The sequence below is a fragment of the Rhopalosiphum padi genome, chromosome 2 (genome assembly GCF_020882245.1).
Source record: "Rhopalosiphum padi isolate XX-2018 chromosome 2, ASM2088224v1, whole genome shotgun sequence".
Taxonomy (NCBI): Eukaryota; Metazoa; Arthropoda; class Insecta; order Hemiptera; family Aphididae; genus Rhopalosiphum; species Rhopalosiphum padi.
Window position 1 is genome coordinate 9476588 of NC_083598.1, and position 21565 is coordinate 9498152.

At 32.6% G+C, this 21565-nt stretch overlaps 1 protein-coding gene across 4 annotated transcripts in view; it reads left to right on the forward strand.

The window, feature by feature from the left end:
* Nucleotides 1-21565, forward strand: part of LOC132919240 (serine-rich adhesin for platelets) — a 244618-nt gene that overhangs the window by 75214 nt on the left and 147839 nt on the right. For 3 of the 4 annotated variants that reach the window (XM_060980639.1, XM_060980643.1, XM_060980640.1), the window contains exon 3: nt 19609-19894. In XM_060980639.1, the coding sequence (XP_060836622.1) occupies nt 19609-19894 (286 nt within the window). The remainder of the gene's footprint in view (nt 1-19608; nt 19895-21565) is intronic. The other variant, XM_060980642.1, reaches the window with a different exon arrangement.

A 21565-nucleotide genomic window follows, 5' to 3' on the forward strand; every position in this document is an offset into this window, starting at 1 on the left:
TTATATTTATATTTTTGTCAACGTTATTATTAATATTTATGGACAATGTCCAATTTACAAAACGATATTGTATAGCTATTAAAATAATATTAAAAAAATGTAAAAATTTATACATTTTAAAATATATATATATAATTATATAATAATTATACGTTTGAAAAAAAGACCAGAGAAAAAAATCATTATTTAAATAATTATTTTTAGCTAAAAAATTGCCAATTACATTAACCTATTGAGGTGAATTTTAAATGTGATTTTGAGAAAATTGTGGAATAAATAAAATAAATAGAATAAATATGTATGATATTTTTTTTTCAGTAAGTTCCTTGATTTTCAATAAACCTATTTGTTTATTTTTTGTCATTTACTCATTCCATATTTTTTTTTCGCTTTGTTTTTATTTAACTTCTTATCTATTATATAAATTAGTTCATATTATTTACAAATAAAATAACATTATAATATAATATGTCTGTGTTTGATGATTTATACATGCTATATATTATACTTACTTGTCATAATATTGAAGTTTCAATCGATTTTTTTTTTTTTGAGCGAAAGACAAAAAATTATAATTATTATTTAGCCAACTATTTTAAATTAATTTTATATTATTTTTCCTTTATATCAATAGCCATTTCCTTAAATGTACATCTATTATGGAAAAATTTCAATTCACATTTCAGATTTATTACAAGAGTTTTCGTTGTACCTTGCTATCTGCGATGATAAATAACTCCTGCAAGCATATAGTTTACATATTATTATCCTGTAATGGTAATTTATTTCATTAAAACATGCATAACTCTCAGTAAGTCATTTAGTTCCATAAAATACTCATACAAGACTTTTTATTTGTAGTTGTGTTTTTCAAAGGCGGGTTACTGTATAAATACATATTTAATTTAATTAATACAAATTTAAAATAGCTGCGTAGTAAAAGGTAAAAAGAAAACGTAGGGGTTAAATGTGTGTTTGTATGTGTATGTTGTGATGTGGGGATAGAAGTTAACTCGGATAATATACACTGACGATAACATACTAGGAATAATGTCTTTACTTTCATTAAAAATATAACACTATCTCGACGATCTGATGCAATTTTCGAAGAACAACCAACGGATTCTTGAATACAAAAATAGTAAACAAAAATATCTTACCATAATTTATTACTTCGTATCCATACACTCATTGTTTTACAGGTCAGACGAAGCAGACCCGTAAAACAATAAGACAAGTAATCCTGTATCACGCAGTACTATATGTTATGTACCGGCCAAGTGAAATAAAAATAATATTTTTCCGGACATTTCGATAGACTTTTCATTAGCACTTTTTGATTGGTCTCGCGGAAAATAATACGCAAACATATAATATAAATTTATATTATATATATATATATATATACTCGCCCACGCACACGTATCTACTCATACACACACATGCTATACACGCACATATATACCGTCGTAATAAGTTACAAGGGAGAAGCAATTACGGCGTGTACGTGCTTGGCAAACGGACGTGTTTTGTCGTCGAAAAAGAATTTTAGTTTTTATTCCCGGCCCCCTCGGGGGTCCGTCCTGTCGTCACTGTTCTTCTCCTCAATTTCTGCCGTGTGTTCAATTTCATTTCATTTCGGTTTGTCCTATCTCCATTCTCTTTTCCCGGGAAAAGAAAAAAATTCGACCCTCCCGGCAAATCACGCTTGATAGAGAAAGGTGTGGAAAAGTTTTTTTTTTCTTTTTTTTTCCATACAAACATGGCCTCTGAAAATAAACTGTGTCCGGACAGTTATATTGTCCTTGGATGCTACGTGATAGTATATGACAAGTAAGGCGTAATACGAAATCTTTTTGGTCAATAGGAAAAATAATAATAATAATACCGTAATAAATGTACTGTGAGGAAGTTTAATAAGAAACTATTATCTGGTGTTAAAATAAACTTCCAATTCTATATTTTTGTGTGGTACATATATTTTTATTTTTTTCGCTGTAACCTAATATACTATTATTTATTTTATTCGCTGTACCTATATTTATCTATTTATGAAACCCTATCATTTCGATCTAAAATTTTACGAACGACTTAGTAATTCGTATATATTATACAACAACATTATAGTTATAATATACCTAGGACTTGTTTAGTACACGTGCGTAACGTTATGTTTATTTTTAAATGAGTGCCAATCTCATTTATTTCTATGGTTGAGACAGAATTCAAGATAAAATACATACAATTAAACATAAAAAATCTAAAACTAAATGGATTACATTAAGCTATCACCCCAGTAATACTTAATTATATTTATATGATGATTTATACATATTATTTATTCAAACAGAAAAATGTCTGTAAAGTTGCTTTCAAAGCGTATTTGTCATAATCGTCATAAATAAAAGTATTTTTTCTTACAAATTATGTAATTTAAAATAGGTTAAATTTTTAGTGTAAATATTTTATTGTTGTTGTGGCACAATTTTCAGAAACTAGATTTAAGATTTCTGAAATTATATTATATAGTGGCTGCGTCTGAAAAGGTCTTCTTATCGTTGTAAAATCCACAAACACTAGATTTAACAACGACTATATTAATGTTTATACATTTTAATCACGTGCAATTGGTTCCCTCAAATTGCTTTGGAATTACATTTTTAATTCAGTCCTGGACATTGTCGAGCTAATAAAACATTCCAAACGCATTTTCACAAACGGTATCAGTGCCTGTGGCGCTATCGCTATACGGCCATCGAACGACGCGCTTGCCTCAGTCACAAACACACACACACACACACACACTACTCGAGTACAACAAAAGTATAATATCGTATACTATTGTACTGGCCTAGGGTTAAAATTGCGCCAACTGTGTTTGTGTATGTGTGTGCGTTTGCGCACGCGCTCGTGTGTGTCTATGTGTGGGAAGCGCATCACACGGTTTTGCGTTGAAATTTAAGGAGTCCGCCGGCGACGGTGGCGGATATCTTTTGAATACGTACGCCGAATACTTAATGAGCGAGCGATTTACGAGTCCCTCGTATCAGACCTATGGACCCCTCGGTATATTACCAAGGCTGAAGGATGCTGCTTGTGCTGCTGCTAGAGACCTTTAAAATATGTTCGGGCTATACATAATAAGTATAACGGTCAAAGTATATGTGTATAAATAGTGGTCCCCGGAGAGCCAGCGGGACGTTCTACGGCTTGGACCGAATTTTGCCGAATCTAGAAAAAAACCAAGATTATAAAATAAACTGTACACACTGCAATACAACTCTAAACGACTTAACGATATTGTCTAAGTTATATTTTATATTATTTGTTGATAAGGAGACCTCTGCTTGACTACTATTAATAAAATCGTAAAACTTGGAAATAATAATATACGTTCGTATTGTAAAGACAAGAGTTTAAATGTGTATGTATAATATATATAATATTATATATATATTATATTATATTGTTTTCGGGTAGCTAACCGTAATAGTACCATCCGCACATCCGCAATCGTATTTCACCCGTTTACAGATTACCCTAAAATACCTGATATCACCACTGATATTATATACAATGTCCTTTGGGAACACCAATATTGTAATATTCCACAGAATTAGGTTGTACACAACATGTTTGCGTTTCTAGGTTTAGCAAGCGAAACGGTGTTAAAATAGGTAAATAACAATATTTCAGTATATGTGCACACTGCACACATTTACTATACTAGAGGCCTACTATAAAATAGCTCTGTTATCTAGTTCAGTTCATTAACTTTTCCGATACAAAGTCAGATTATATTTCTCAACTGGATATATAATGTGATTTCTATGACCTAAAACAATCGAGGTATATGTATAATGGATGGTAAGCTGTATAGTATAATTTTCAAATGTTACTATGTCTACTAGATAATTTCATTTTTTTTTTTATTTTGCTTTTTTTATGTATAAAAACCGTTTTACATAAATACGACGGAGAAGAAATGCTGAGCAAAACCTTGCCAATATAATGGATTGTTATTTTGACAAGAGTATAACTCCACGGCGTGTTTGGAAACTCTAAAGAAGTCCAAGACGAAACTAACTTAATCCGGTGTTGGGTGAGAGAGTAGAAGTAAAGCCACCTTTTTGGCAAATCCGATTACAAGACCTGTTGTTTTGGTCGCATTTTGTAGTTGGTTACAAGCCAAAATCTCTGTTAAGTCAAGAACACTACTAACAAACCGCTTACTAAAAAATGCACTGAAGAAAACGAGGTAAAGTACCTACTTTACGAGGTTTTTTTACGGAAAGCCGACAATATGACTATTACACAAAATTTGTCAAAACTTATCATGGTTATCTGTGTACAGATGCTTAGTAATATATTTCAAAATACGTAACAGTAAAGTTAGTCTATAGAATTAATGATTAATATATTTCGCAATTAAATTTAAATATATATATAAAAGTGTAATAATAAAATGTCGATTAAATAAATGTATTACCCTAAAATTTAGAGCCTAAATGCACATTTTTCCATACCTATATTTTAAATGCATAATTAACCTATCAGAGTATAGTTTGGATTGTTTTAAATAAAAAAATATCAATATTTAGATCCTTAGATTAAATTAAAATTTAAGAAAGCAAGCACAAGTTTTTAAGAATTTTTATTACTTATTGAACTTGGCTCTTTATGATTTTTCAAATATAATCATTAATTGCTTATTACTGCTTTCGATTTTAAAATATACCCTACTAACAGTTGTTTACTAGTAATTTGCTTTAAAATTGACACGATATTTATTATTTATATAACATTTGACGAACGAATACATTTATAATAAATAAACAAAAGTATTATGATTACATACCACGGTATATTATGTACCTTTGTGCGATTTATTGTTGATTGGGTCATATGTTTCACAAACAATACAACGGGATCGGCAAAGTTTTTGGCACGAAAAGAAATTCGAACAGTGTAAGCGATACAAAGAAGTTTGCCAGATAGACTCGTTAGAGAATGGAGATGCAAAGCTTTTTGATTCTAGCAACTGTATTATATTTACCCAAAACCAATAGGATCTGCCGTCGTAATACAATTTAAAGGTCCTCGGATTCTCTAAAACACAACGCCAGACCAAGCGCAACTTTGTCAATTTCCTTTGCCCCGCGTTCATTTAACTCGTCCCCGTCACCGCCCATCCGTTGCTCAAGTTTGTTTGTTCTCTGATGGTTCACATGGTCGTCAACCCTCGCCACCGATTCAACGCCCACCCGCCGACCCACCGACCTGTTCGTTTGTCATGTCTAATTGTCCCTACCCCACACCCCTCCGACTCGCACTCGGAGTCTCTGTCTATCTGCAGGTAATAATCTGAATGCCCTCGCATTTGCAAATCAAATCGTATTCACCCGAATTATACACCGAAGAGCCTCGTATATAGCGGAAACTCATGAATTATTCAGGAACACTTGGCGTACGAAGCACGCACACACACACACACACACACACGCACACACACGCACGCACGCACGTATACCCCAGTCATTCCATCGCTATTCCCTCTACACCATGCCCATAGCGCTGTAGCAATCGTCGTGTATTTTATGTATATGCTTACGCACCACAATAGTGCGCTTGGTTGCGATATATATATATATTTTTTTTTTCGTTCGAACGTTAAAAAACAACAAAAATACCACCATGTCAAAACCTAACGAGTTTTAATGGCCAATTTTTATCGATAATCGGTGATTACTCGTGTGGGGGTCATTTGCAAAAACATAATAACAAAAAAACAAAACAAAACAAAAAAAAAAAAACATAAATAAATAAATATTACAATTCGAAAGGATTGGGGTTTTGATGAGCTAGTATTATAAAATTTTATGAATAGAAGCGGTGGCGGGATGAGGAGGATGGTAAAAATATCAGGCCTTAATTACCACCAGCCGACCGAGTTTTAATCCGGATTTTATTGCCGGGCAATTAGTGAGGAATTTAATTACTTTTCATGAACGAGGACAGAGAGTCCGAAGGGGTTGTACCTCTTACTCTCTTTCCTTCCACCCCCCTATCCACTAACTACCCCATTCGCGTTTGTGTAATTACCGGGTTTTATTGTCGAATGAGTGGAAAAGAACGACGATGCCCTCAGTCGGCTAAGCTATTTTGGCCCAGTTGCGCGATGTAAAATTCGAACATAAAATTATGACGGTTTGCTGCGAGGCGAATACGCGTATTTAGCTTGCTATAGTGATGTCATGAGCGATACTGTATAGTCTGTAGCTTAAAACTAAAGTTAAGTGTTGAAAAAAAAAAAAATTTAACGATCCATAAAAGTTTGTTTAGCGGTTCAGCGTTCAAACAGTTCTTAAAATACATTGTATAGCGTAGTAGTAGTTCAAGTCGGCTGTTGGCCCGACCAACAGTGTAAGACGCAATATTCGAATGGTATGATATATAAAAAAAAAAAAAAAAATACGAATATATGACTCGGTTAAATGCACTGGATGCGCGTGTTACAGTGGTATAGCAGGTAGCAGTTAAAAATTCAAGCGACAGCCGTCGTCCGGTTTTTCGGACGTAGTCTTTCGAGGTATTCGATCACGCGCTCAAAAACGCCGAACACGTCAGACGTACATTAATAACATCGCACGCGTGTGCCACAGTATTGTTGTGCGATATAATATAGTTGTACGTACGCGTGTATATTATTATATAATAATATTATTGTAGCCAACAGAATATTTGCACACCTGATTGCGCGGCGGCGTCCGCGTGGCTGCTGATGGTGACTGCGGGGTGGTAGGGGGATGGGAGGGGGGGGGGTGTTAGTGTAAGTGGTGGAAGGCGACGGGGACGCGGACGTATAGGGGAGGACGAGCAATACGACTGTCATAAACAACTGTCGGGCCGGTGCCGCAGTTTCGGTAATATATTATCGTTCTAAAATCTCATCACGGTAAGCCGTTGCCGTGCCTAATAATTTAATCGGTTGTGCGTTATGTAGACGCGCCATAATAATAATAATAATAATAATAATAATGATATACGTAGAGCGTACACGCAAACTTAACGTGTACATGTGTGTTTCGACGACGTGGAAATATGATATTGTAAATAGTCTAATAATAATAATAATAATAATAATATGGAGTCGGCCGACTTCGTTGCGTTATATGTATGCCTCGTATTAATATATTTCAGTCGGTCCGCGCCGTGTTTGGATTCGATTAACCGCGTTTGAACGGTTGTAGTATTAATTAGACACACGAACAAAATATATTGCAATGGTATGTATAATAATATGACGTTGGATGGATAGGTGGCTGTTAATCATTTTTGGATACCTGTGTATCTACGCAATTAATTATGCACACTTGTAAACCAGTTCGCAATAATCGTGTTGTAAAATCAATGACATAGTTATAAATCAAATTATACATAAAACGCTACACAGTATTAAAGAGATCACTCGTCACCATAATTATTACGTTAATAATGTGGCCTACTTAAAACAAAAAAAATAAAAAAAAATCTTAAGTTATTAAATATTAATTGTATGCCAGCGTTATGTTACAAATCGGCACATAAATCAAACTTAGTCATTCTTTAGTAAATATAAAATAAAAATGATTACTATCAACAAATAATAATGAATTATATACATAATATGGAAAACCGATTGTATTAGCTTTAATTTGATTTAAGCTGTGGAATTCTTTATTAGGCATTATAACTTTTTATTCTTTACATGAATGTTATGTTTATAACATTATTGTATATTAAAAAAAAAACCTAGAGAAAATACCTATTTATCAATTAAAGATTGTTTTTGTTTATTTTTATTTTGAATAAATCAAAAACATAAGCCCGGGAAAAAAGTTAAATTCTTTAATCACACGTACTATCGATCCCATAGGTGAACCACTGTATTTGGAAATTCAATGTTTTGTATTCAGTTTGATGGGAGTACAACGACTGTTGTCTGTTAATGCCTTTCTCGATATTTTTGTCACGTTTCGAAAACATTGATTATTATGTATTTTATGTATTCGGGTTTTAACGTAAATATTTGATAAGAACAGTTTTAATGTACGTTGGAGAGTCGCCATTACAAACTTAACTCCGACCAGTCGCGATAAAATATGTATCTCGTTTACTTATCAAGTATAATATTATTTACTGAAATGAACACCACTTTTTCAGTTAGAATCTGATCAGTTTCTGTGACACTGCTAGTATTATACATCCGGATCTCACGTTACACTTTGGGAAGGGGATCCTTCACAGTAATATGTTTCACCTAATGAAACTTTCCGCGTTCCCGTGTAATTGGAATAACTGTATTAATGTTAGTGTCAAAATCCTGTGAAAATACAAGTGAGGTACTGTGTATTATACACATAATATATACCATAGTGATTCGCCAAGCATGTACATCAACATTTTTCCTTCAATAATGAGTTTATTCAAATACTATTTTGTTGAATATTTAGACTACTTGAAAAAAATATTTTTAGTGATTTAGAGAAAAAAAGATATTGCATTGCCATGAGACAATCCTTAGCAGTACAAAAATGTGGTCTATTTAAACATAAAAATTCCGAAAATCCGAATTTATATAAATTCTTTACCTACTAAAAGAAAAAATTAGATAAGCATGCTTGATCAATTACTCTGTATATTGTGTTACTCTCGTTTATTTTTTCCAGAAAACGCGTAGATTTTAACTACCTATAAAATTCGAAATAATATGCATATATTCAAGTATGTTATACATTATATGACTACCACTGTAATCGATATTCAACAAAAAATGTCTATCTATCAACCCCGTGAATTTTAGAAAATGTATGTAATTCAAATTATTACATAGTATCCAATATAATATAATTTAATCAGCCAATTCCATGATCAATTAATTAGTTACCTACTAAATATGATAAAAATAATCATACATTTAATAATTGAAAACTATAGGTAACATATATTATGTTTAAACCTCCTAGAAATATTTTTATTTTTATTTTTTTATTTGTGACTTTCTAATTACTGAAATATACAAATAATTTTGTTTATTACGCGTGTTACATGAATCTTTATCTTAAATACATACAAGTAATATTTAACGGTTCAATATTAGGCACATATGTGTCTCTTAAAAGTTTTCAAATATTTTTATCAATACGTCTATATATATATATCCTAATAATAGTATTACATAATATTATAATTATAATTAACATTGCAGCGTATATTATGACGGGACTAATAAGAGGATGAAAAAACTCGTAGCAGATGGTGTATAATTTTGCGAATCATTAAGCGTTATCGTCTTCGTCGTCCTTGTCATCATTGCCACTCCTTATTATTATTTATTTCTATTGGAAAGAAAATCTACTCACGATTCGTGATTATATACTCAACGCTTAATTGAAAATAATAAATAATCGGACAGTTTTGCAATGCAATTAGTTCGACGAAATCGCGTCGGGTCGAAAAACAACCTAAACTCACTTGTAGGGACGTGGTCGCAGTGACTTTATTCACATACGAGTATACGCGAAGTTTTTCGCCATGCCACCGAGACCTAACTCCCTCGGGCGGGGTGGGGCCGGCTTTACGTCGAATTTTTCTCATTTTTTTCCCCGAATGTATTCCCTCGCGAAACTCCTCGCAATATACAAGATTACCTTGTGCCTCGCCCTAGCCTGAGTCGGTTAATCACGCGCTGCACACAAAGTCCAAACGCGTGGCTATCAATCAAATCATGATAATAATAATAATATCATGCACGTCGGTACCGCGTGACCCCGTCCGCTGATCGTGTAGGCAACTCACGGTATCCGAGTTCCCCCCCCTACCTCTCACCAGGACGCCAGACACTAACATCGCACAGTTTCTTTGCGCGAAACGTTTTTCGTTATAATTCTATTCATCATAAAACCAATATCACAAAATAACAATATTACTGCCGTACAGTAAACTAAACATAATTAGACAGTTCATAAAATTATATTATTGACCTACTAAAGTGAAATACTCATTGAATATTTATAAAAATTCATAATATAATTTTTCGGTAGCATTTCACATCGTTAACTATGTAATCGTATTTATTTTTGAAAATCAAAAACTCATTGGGTATCTATATAGTTATGCAAAAAAAAAAATACGAACAACTAATTTAGCAAAAATAAAATTATCTATAACGATTTGTGAAGGTCAATCTCTACAAACAACGATCAAAATATTACTGAATAATTTTGTTAGCGAGCATAAAAACATAAGATAAACCTATTTTCCAAATATTTTAATTTTTGTAGATCCTGCTTATTTTGTTTCACTATGGCGGTGCAGAATAAAAGTATGCTTATAATTTCCACGAAACCGTCAGCAGCGAAGTTCCGCATCCTCTCCGAATGGTGGTCGACATGCGTTTATAAATCGTAAAATATTATTAATAATATTTATAATATGCACGTGCAATATAGTCTAAAATGGTGTGTATCTAAAACCTAAATATTGTATTTAGCTATTATAATATGGACGAAGTAATGATTTATTACGCAGCGAATCCGGAATAATTCACGTGACTGTTGATACATTATATTTCGACGGATCGCTGTGTAGGAAATAACCGTCACGACTTTTCTGTCGAGGTTTCTCGTTTCGTTAAAAATAAAATAATTCCAAATCGACGTGACGTTTCCCAGCCTCCCAGACTGAAAATAGAGACTAATCGACATCGATCGATTTTGTAATTGTGTTTTTAATTACTACTTATTATTTCGAATTATTTTAATGTTCACTCATAATAAACATGTACAACAAGCATACGGCATACGCATACGTTTACATCGAATATATAATAATATACATATTGTCTGTGTTTATATATGTGTGTGTGTGTGTGTGTGTGTGTGAGAGAGAGAGAGAGAGAGAAAGTGCGCATTATATGTTTGATGTGATTGAATAACTTTTTTGTTGTATTTTTCAATATTGTTATTCTAGTTTAATGCTGCAACTTTATTGAACATTATTATTACTATTATTACACTAACTGCGGTGGTTTTATTATTCGTTGAAAATAATAATTTCAACCTACACGATACGATAAAAAATAATAAATAATTTTTCATCCAACCAACACACGTATTACAGAAGAAATAATTTCGGATGCGATTATTAACAGTTACAAAAAAAAAAAATATATGTTTATTTTAAACATTTTTTTTTTTGTTCGCGTTATTCAACAAAGAAACTATATAGTATAATATGCAGTTTTTTTTAATAATAACATTTTAAGACAGGTATATTCACTCACTTAACCATTTTTTTTTGTATTTAAATTAAAATATAATACAGGTGTAGTATAACTAGCAAACAAAAAATGTACTTTAACTTAATATAAGAAAGCCATACAAAAATGAAATATTTTTAAACAATTTTTAATCATCAATAAAAATGGTTATTGGATTTTTATAATATTTTCATGATAAAAAAAAAAACAGTTTGTTTTTGTGTAAAATGAAAATACATTTTAATTGGTGTATTCGCATGACAGTGAAATATTACGGGCTTAAAACTGACATCTTCGGTTTTCGGAAAATCATCAAGTTGACAACCTGTCCGTTCATATTCGTTTATTTTATTTTTTTATTTTAGAATATTCTAGCATGCCTTATATGTCATAAGTATATATCGTTTCCCAGTGGACACCACGAATCAATTTTTTTTTTAATAACATTATATTATTCCTTTCCATGATGTTTTATATATATATGTATATACATATTATTACTATTATTCCAATTGTCACGCAAATATTTCCTGTTAGCCAATTGAGTGCTCAAAATCGAGGACGAAAGAAATGTAATTTCTTTTATGGCCGTAAGAAAAACAATAAAAGTAAATTACCTCTTCATTTATTATTATTTCAGTACATATCACGAACCCTTTATATTGTTTTAAAAAACGTGAAAATCCCAGCCACTCATTAAATGGTAAACTTACGTCGATTGCTTGGCACGTTATCATGTTATCGAGCGTTTAAATGTAAAAGTGGAATGCTAATGAACTTTTTTTTTTGTCATCATATTGACGATGGCGCTAGCCGGCGGTCGGGCCAAGCCGTGCTTAGATGTGTATAGGAGACAAAAGATAGGAAAAAAATAACAACGCGAATTATTTCCTATTCCTGTAAAAGGGTTTTATTTTATTACATTTTAACAAGACCGCACTACGCCCGAGGACTTTTTGAGCTCATTACACAAGGCGTCTGCTCGGTCGTGTATATACAAAAGGATTTTTATTTTTCTCTCACCGGCTTTTTCATTTTTTTTTTTTTTTTTGTAATACCCTGTGTACCCAGAGTCCCACTAAAATGCAAATTGAAATACCCTACCCGTCGTCGCATTTCCCACGCTTCCCTTTGCCGTATACGGAGAAGAACATGAATTCTCTGTTCAAATATTCCTGGACTTTTGTCTTTTAATTTACGTCAATTAGAGTTTCAATTAGCGTCTCCACCCTCCGACGGCCGTCCTTTTTTCATTTTTTTTTTATATCGCTCATTTTCGTATCCTACCCATAACCTACCTCCACCCCATGTATACACGCGTAGGCGTACACGAGAAACTTTTCCAATGTTAAACTTTTTACTCAGTCTGGTTTTTAAAACAAAAAAGTGTGTGTGTGTGTGAGTGCGTGTGTTCACATATAAATTTATATACGTATAGCATAAAGTACCAGGAAAACGTAAAGATGGTCCTCGGAATAATACATTAACTTTAAAGGTCGGTCATTTCATCTGCCACCACGGAAATTTTAATTTAAAATAATTTTTTGTGAGCGAGGAGAGCTGGTAAAATTAAACGCAATTTCGCGACAAAAGACGCCTGTAGTTTTTTATGTGTTCCGATGACTATCATGCGATGTCCCGAGTGTATATATGGACGACAAACCCATGCGTTATATAATAATAATAATATATGAGCGTCTAGAAAGTCAAGTTATATCTTTCGCTTTTATGAAAAAATAATATATATATCTATATCCACGTGAATATTTATGTAAATTAAGTTAACTAATGGTCGTTTTAGATAAGATAAAAAATATATTATACAAAATGAATTTTTTAAATAATACAAATTAATTAAACTGTAGATAGAGTTTAGTGCAGATATTTCTACTACAAGAGTGATTTAAAAACTATAAAATGCTACTTGCATGCATTGTGATATGTAAATACGTTTTAAGCTATTGTAAGTCCTAGGTAACTATATTAAAACAAAAAATACAATATATTTTATATATTTTTTATAATTTTAAAGACTTGAATATTTGAATACTCTTCGGGGAACTTAAATTTCTTTATAAAAGTTTCATTTATATGAATATATTATTATTATAATTTTTATCATAATATCTTTAACTGTAGAAAATTCAATATATAAAAAAAAAAACAGTTACGTTAAAATAAATGTATAAACAGTTGAAGATAATTAAGAAAGTTAAAAGTACATTTGAATTATTTGCACCTTATTTGGCTATTAAAAAATATAAATAAAATAAAAGCAGCGTGTTGTTTTATAGTTTTCCAATTCAATTTAAGAATTCAAACAAAACTTCAATTGGAAATCCAAGAAAAAAAACAACGTACTCTTACTATACATTTGAAGAAAATACTAAATAACGGTTGTCCGTCACTGAAACATTTGCAGCACCCAACCCACGACGAGCTGATAAACAAAGTTGTAATCCTCCTCAATAAGACAGGCTAAGAGTAACCTTTGGAAGTTTTCGATATTAAACTACTGACCCTCTCCGGTTATCCAGTAGCAGCACCATGGTTAAGCCTTTGTTTTCCACTTAAGCACATCAAAAATTCCATTAGTACAGTATCTTAACGAGTATTAAAGGCAATTGAAAAAGCGAAAAACGTTCAAATCCCATTATGAGAGTACACAATAAGTCGTCAGAAAAAAAAATACAATTTCATTAAACCTTATTTTTTTCTCCGAAACAGTTTTGGTCGCGTAATAGAGATTTCGAAGATTCCAGTTGCATATTTTATGACCTCTTACAATGTAATTATCTTCCTTTTTTTCTCCACTCGTCAGTGAAGTTAAATTATTCAGATATCTATTAGTGAAATCGATTTTCGCAGAGAATTTGCATCTTGGTGCTACATATTTTATAGACTTAGCGTTCAAATACATTATTGGTTGTATATTAATATGCATCATCATGAGAATATTAGGGCCAGATGATATACGAATGACTTAAAATTACTTAAATCTACTCACTTCTAAATGTATGTTATAGTGGCATAGTACTGCTACAATTTTAAAAATATTTTAAGTGTATGTATAATAACTTATTATTAATAAGCATAATGTATGACATATTTTCAACTCATTCAACTTCACCATCCCGACTCCACCATTCCGATTCCACCGTGACCAAATCATTATCATAATTTAATTAATAATAAAAATATGATTTAAGCCTTAAAATCTACAGATCGTAGTAATGATAAGATTATTAAAATAAAAAGATGAGTATAGTTATCGGTATTACAAAGAATATAACGCTATTTACTCTGAGTGTATCCCTAATTTATTTTTCCTACGTTATATCACTATGGTTATGATTAACATCTTAGGGATCGAATAGACTTACGTGGTATCCATAATATTCAATTTCAGGCATAAATACAATAAAATTTTTATTACTTATTTTGATGTATTCATGAATAATTAAAAATAAATAGGTAGTATACAAGTTATTACATTTTTCCTAATTTATAAATAAATTAAATATAGTAATAAAATAACACTATAACAGTACTACTTGCGTCAATAAACGTGAAAAATAAATTCCACGATAAACTCAAACTTAAATGTAATTAGCTATTACTATAATATTGTAAATTGCATATTATATATTATATATCGAAATATACGTTATCTGTGTTAATACTATGTATACTAGTATTATTTTGCATAATATTTAAAAACAAATAAATGCTGAATATTATAATTTGAAACTTAAATCTTGCATTGCATTAATTATTAACATTCATTACCTGGTATTCATACTGAAGTCTTACAATAATTTTTAATTACCTTGAACGTGATAATATTCAACACGCTCATACATTTGATAAAATACTCGTATAGCGATTTTATTATTCGTAAAAAACTGTCTATATTTAATTATTTGTTTTTCTTTAGTCTACCTACCTCTTACAATAATAACAACTAAAATAATTGTATACATATCCGTTTTTAACATTGTAAATGTTTTTCTATATTACCACTATCGCTACTATAACTATAAGTATCAGTATATGCCTACAGATGTACTATATCTGTCTAATTTGTCAAATTTTACAACTATATATATCTACACTGCATGTACAGTATACAGCAAGAATTTGAAGGATTATATTTGTCGTGATTTAAGGTGTTGTGCATACATGATGTATATATTACTCAGAATATATTATAGTTAGTCCGAAAAATATAAAGTAGAACCGTATTCACGAATTAATTCATTATTAACGAATAACTCAAGAATTTGATTGAAATTAATTACAAGACACGTGAACAATAATATTATTGATCCCCGTGGAAATCATAGTCTGGCCGGATGATTCTTGCTCATAAGTCATGTGTACGAATAGTCCTGGTGACAGGGTAGCAATAATAACTCTCCTAGTATATCTAAATTGCAGCAGATCCACTAATATATTATTGCCTTCGAAGACAATATTTTCAGTAAGTATATATATGCTTTCAGTTCATTTTTGGTCCACTTCTACCAGATGAAAGAACCACGCGATCATTCTTATAATATTGTATTGCATATAATAATTAAAATATACAGTGCAATAAGATCCGCATGCCTGCCGGTCGCGGCTATGATAAAACAACCGTGTGGTACACGTTAAGTACAAATTTGAAGAATGACGAGTTATAAATAAACATATTTAAAAAATAACATTCGGGTTGGCTGACGTATATTTCGTGAACCGTTGTAAAAGAACCCAGTGGAGCTTATATTTCTCTTGAAAATGTATATTTTGTGTTTTATAACACTTGGCATTATTATAATATATATATGCGCCACGTGACAGTTATGACGGATGACCTTTACGGCACTCGTCATTATTATAGAACGCTCTCGACTCCGAAAAACTTGACCCATTACCCTACACAGCGATATAGAGTGGTCTAATAAAACATAAATAAACCCGACTGTATTTTTATATATACATAAACATATTACGTACATACAAATAGTGTTTGTTTCATATCGTCCTGAACAACTGTTTTCCATTATACTTCCTTGAAATCGATTACATTATTATTAAATATGTTTTCAACATGTGCTTCCGGAATAGATATTATACTTTTCGTTTGAACCGTTTAAACACTACAAACAGTCACTCTCGATGCTCTCCTGTCATTGTAATATTATCATGTCAGAGTCTTTGTCATAAAATAATGCTATTTACTTCAAATAGATTATTGTCATAAAATTATCGTTTGAAAGATAATTTGAGGTATAATAATGATAATATTCATACTAGCATAATAGTTTTCAATTATTTTATTCGTTTTTTTGAAAACCAATATGTCAACGATGTCGTTTCTCGATTTTATAATGGCAAAAATATTATTATGTAAGAAACATTTATATATTATTATTATTGTTTCTCGCCACCGCTAATCACAACTTTGTAATGTATTTTAATTTTATCTCGTATATTTATATTTCTAATTTTTTTGGAATAAGGACTTTCATAATTTTGTATGTTTTTTTCTGTTTAACTTTAACGTATGCTTAATAAGTACACAACATTTTTGTATAAATACTCAACGTTTTTAAAGCATACTGTGATAGTTTATAAAAAATCAAGCACTTCGATAAATAGTTTTTATGAATCGATATTAACAATTATAATATTAAACTGTGAATTTATCATAAAGACGATAAAGACTAATTTTTATCTTAATAATGGTCAATGCGTAGTTTTAGATTAGAACTGTATTAGCTGGATAACTGTGTTTTTTCATACATATTGGTACATAGAAAATCAAATAGAGAAAATATTTTTTTTTAAAAATGAAATTTTTTTATTCTGGGAATATTTAACTGTATATTTTTAATTTGTTGATGCATAAATACATATTTGATGATTTTTTAGCGCATAAAACTTTTTACTCTAATGATTACTGTGACGTATTACTATCTGTCACGCGTGAATATTATAGAAAACAGCGTACTATAAAAACAAACTGCAGAAGTGGAAAATAACGGCATTCCTACGGAAATAATAATTAACATACGTCCTCTACAATATCAAAAACTAACGAAACGCGTTTGACGGTTCACGAGGTTTTAAACGCGCGTATTGATTGTATTACCACGACGACAACGACGCCATTATTTCACCTTTGTCATTACTTACCGTAAATACACATTCAAGTCGACTGTGTAGGTATATAATATATGTATAAATAATAAATTCCACATACAATAGACACTTGTTGGCGGATGACGCCCGAAAATGCATTATAACTTATAATGAGTTATAATTGACTTATATAAAATACATAGCAATAACTATCGACCTAAACGAAGCGAAACCGAAACATTGGAATATCTATCGTATAGTATTTTGATCACGAATTTTGAGGTGAATGGTCGGAGAGGAGCGAGTCGATCATGTGAGCATAGCAAACTTGGACGGAACAACGGCAGCAAAAAATCACACCGTCTTGAAAGTACGAGAGTACCTACTATTTTTATGTTTTATCGAACCAGCCCGGTGAAAAATATATCACCGGAATCATCCGTTGTCCGCCGCCCGTCAAAAACATTGGTTTTCACATAAACTTTGGCTTTTTATTTTCTAACCAATAAAACGCTTAAAGGTTGTGAGACTGGCACAGTGGCAAGTGCAAATTGTGGATGGCCGCGACCTATGTGCATTTTGCTAAAACATATCAACGTATCGCATACTTTGACACCGATTCATGCAAAGTTGGATGTCGGTCGTGCACGATCATCGTGGTGGTGGTGTTGGTGTAGGTGATGGTAATGGTGGTGGCGGGTGGTGGTAGTGGTATGTGCGCGTGTGTGTATGAGTGTATGTTGCGGTGGGAGACGGTTCGACCGTTGTGTGGTTACCATGGTTACAGTATAAATCATCGTTCACCTGCGTCCGTTCCCTTGGCTGGCATTAAATCCTTGTAATTTCCGAGAGAAAACTTCGCCGGGGGAAACTATTAAGTTTCCAAACCCAAATTAAGCACGTAACCGTTGAGCTTCTTATCTACCACCGTACTGGCGTAGTGGATAGAGTTGGCACGCTGAATTCGATTATCCGGGAGCGGGCCGATGACGAGCGTAGTGAGCGCCGCCGCTTGTCCCATTGAAGGGAAACCAATTGTTTAAGCTTTAATTCACCGTTCGAGTCGATTTCAAAGGCCAAATTAAAACCTACCCATAACTACGTACATGTAACCTGCACACAACATTATCAGATCAGCTCTAATTATTTGAACACGACACTTCTAATAATAGTTATAATTATTACACGTGCATTAGCTTTAATAGTAACAAAAATAATAAAATTATAACATCCGTACTCAATACCCATATCACATTTAGAACGCAAATACGCATTACATCAACATCAAAATAACAAATTTCCTATTATCAATGTGTCCTACAATAGTATAAATCTCTATAGATACACATCATCTAAAGGGACTGACCCCAATTTATGCTATATTGTATATTGTACTCGTGTGCATAATAATATACGTATAAGTCGAAGGTGTATTATATGACTCATCGTAATAATGTCCAGATATTAACGACAAACGGTCGAACTTTCCAAAATAATATTGTATTATCTCGACACACCTATTATATAAGGTAGTCTATATGACCGTTCAATAAATAACGATTTGTAGCGCTTTGACACATTTTATTTTAGAAAATGTTTATTAAGTCGATGTATTTTTTGAAAAAAGGATTACAATCCTCAATAACTATAGCCAGGGCCCCCACATACAATATCGGGCCCCTGTACTAAATGTTTGTCTGGGCCCTTTATACAACTTTATACAAATTACAAATAAATTTCAACGGGTCCACGGACCCTGAAAATAGCAGGGCCCCCCTGTACTCGAAGTTACATCAGCCCCCCCCCCTTGTGGGAGCCTTGATTATAGCCAATGTAGCTGTGAGTATAAGGTGAGTATATTGAAAATCATATTATTTTCGTTGATAAGAAATACGCAATAAACCGTAATCTCGTCAATTTAGTGGTAAATCCGTCATATTTTTGATCGTGTATATGGTATTGTAGTTATGCTAAGATAATAAAAATCGTATTGTTTACGAGTATGTTAAAAATATTTTCTCGTATTTTGCGCCGTCATATTATATAAAAAAAAAAACAATTTTAAAATACATCATAAAATAACTACTATACAGCAATCGAAATAAAATCGCATTACAATCGTAACTTAAAGCCGTTATCGACCGTCATTACCATGTCTCACCAAATTCCGTATTTTTGACCAGCAGGGGTTGCCCGGGATCCGCGTGCCGTTGAAAAGCAGCTATGCGTCGGCCATGCCCCAGCAGACAGCCGTGTTCATGTACAGCACCGCTGGACCGGACGGACAAACAGTCACGTTGCAGCTTCGTGAGACAGACGAGACCATCGAGCTGCCAGCGTCCATGCTGTCAAAAATGTCCCGGCAAACGGATACGGCCACGCTGTCCATCAGCTACCAGGACTCGGCGGAAGTGCTTACTGACGGCACCATCGACCTGCTTCTGGCCACCACACCGCTCCATTCTTCCGGTAAGTCAGTTTGGACATAATATAGTACCTATGATGTTACGTAAACGAGTGTTACGTATTTATTATGTAGTTATGATATGTGTATGCATAAAACGACCATATGTTTAAAGTCGTCGTAATTTCACGTAGGTTTTCTAATTATTACTTATTGGCGCTATTTAAGCGGAGGGTTTGTTTTTCATCGGGTCGACCGCGGGGTAGCTATCGGGTTGCGGCCAATATCGAATATCACAAACGTTCCCAATATACTTGTTATACTTGATATATATTAAAAGTGTCTACATATGGTGCGGTTACCATTTCATAGTACTTGGACTTTGTTTTCCAAATTTTGGCTTGTCGTGGTCGTCGGGTCCGCTCGTGTAAAAAGTGTTTGGCACCATCTCCGAATTTTGCGCGTTGGGTACGCGTCGTTAATCGACCTGTATATGCGATTGTGTGTGTATATATATATATATATGTGTGTGTGTGTGTGTGTGTGGTTAAAAAACATTTTGTCCTCTGGCACGGATGGAATCCGTCGGTTTACCCCGCACCCATACACACGGTGGATGAAATATAAATATATATACAACGCGTTCGTGGTTTTGGCAACGGTAAATTCCTCTAACCACCCCCTTCACTGAAACCCTTCCTCCGCCTAAACAGCACCACCAGCCAGCTAGGCCACCACCACCTTATATTATCACAGGGAGGTATGTTTTGTATATATTTTTTCGTCCCCCTTACACTTTACCTACACAAAGGTCTCTTTTTCCATCCTGATATTTTTTGTTGTTTTTTTTTTTTACTTTTATGACGTGCAATACCCATAAAATGACAAATAAGAGGCCCTTAACAATGACGGGGAGAACGCCTTTTGTTTATGGACGCCTGTAATTTATTTTATCGCCGACACCCTCCCATCATCATACATACCCTTCCGACACTTCACCACACGCATGGCATCCGAAAAGTTGTACTTGCTAAAGTGGCCCTGTGCGCGATTCTTTACTTGCCACCGTTCACAAAGGTTTAAGCGCGCCACCTACGTACAACCCCGTTGCTTCTCCTACGCACCAATGCCCAACACTCGCAGTAAAACATATACACTCACATACAGATACAAACATACATTTATCATTAAAAGCTATCGTTCTGTCGTCGCACCTATGACTTACAGTAGCAATAATGAATTCTGAGTCAAATTTTTACCTTATTGCACAAGTTCACTACCAAAGTCCAAACAAAAAAGAGTAATTCACTACGTTATATTATGCGCCATTATTCATTAAAATATATTATTAATGGCCTGCACTATTAAAAAGTACATATAAACAAGACTTTATTGACCAAAAGTTGAAAGTATAAACTTTATGTGCGTATATTATGTATTTATTATAGTACTATTCGTAATATTAATTACACTCTGTTTGTTTTTAGGGTTTAAAATATTTCTTAAAAAAATGCATTAAAACCAACTTGTTTATCTAAATTATGAATTATAATATTTTTATTTAACAATTTGTATTTATATTTTTGTTATGAATAAAAAGCTTTTAAATTCATTTTTTACGAATATTAAAAATGATTAAACAATTTTGGTAAAATAAACAGAAATAAAATATTAAAAAAAAAAATTACAAGGTAAAACTTAATAAATAAACAATGTATGAATATAATATGTTTGCT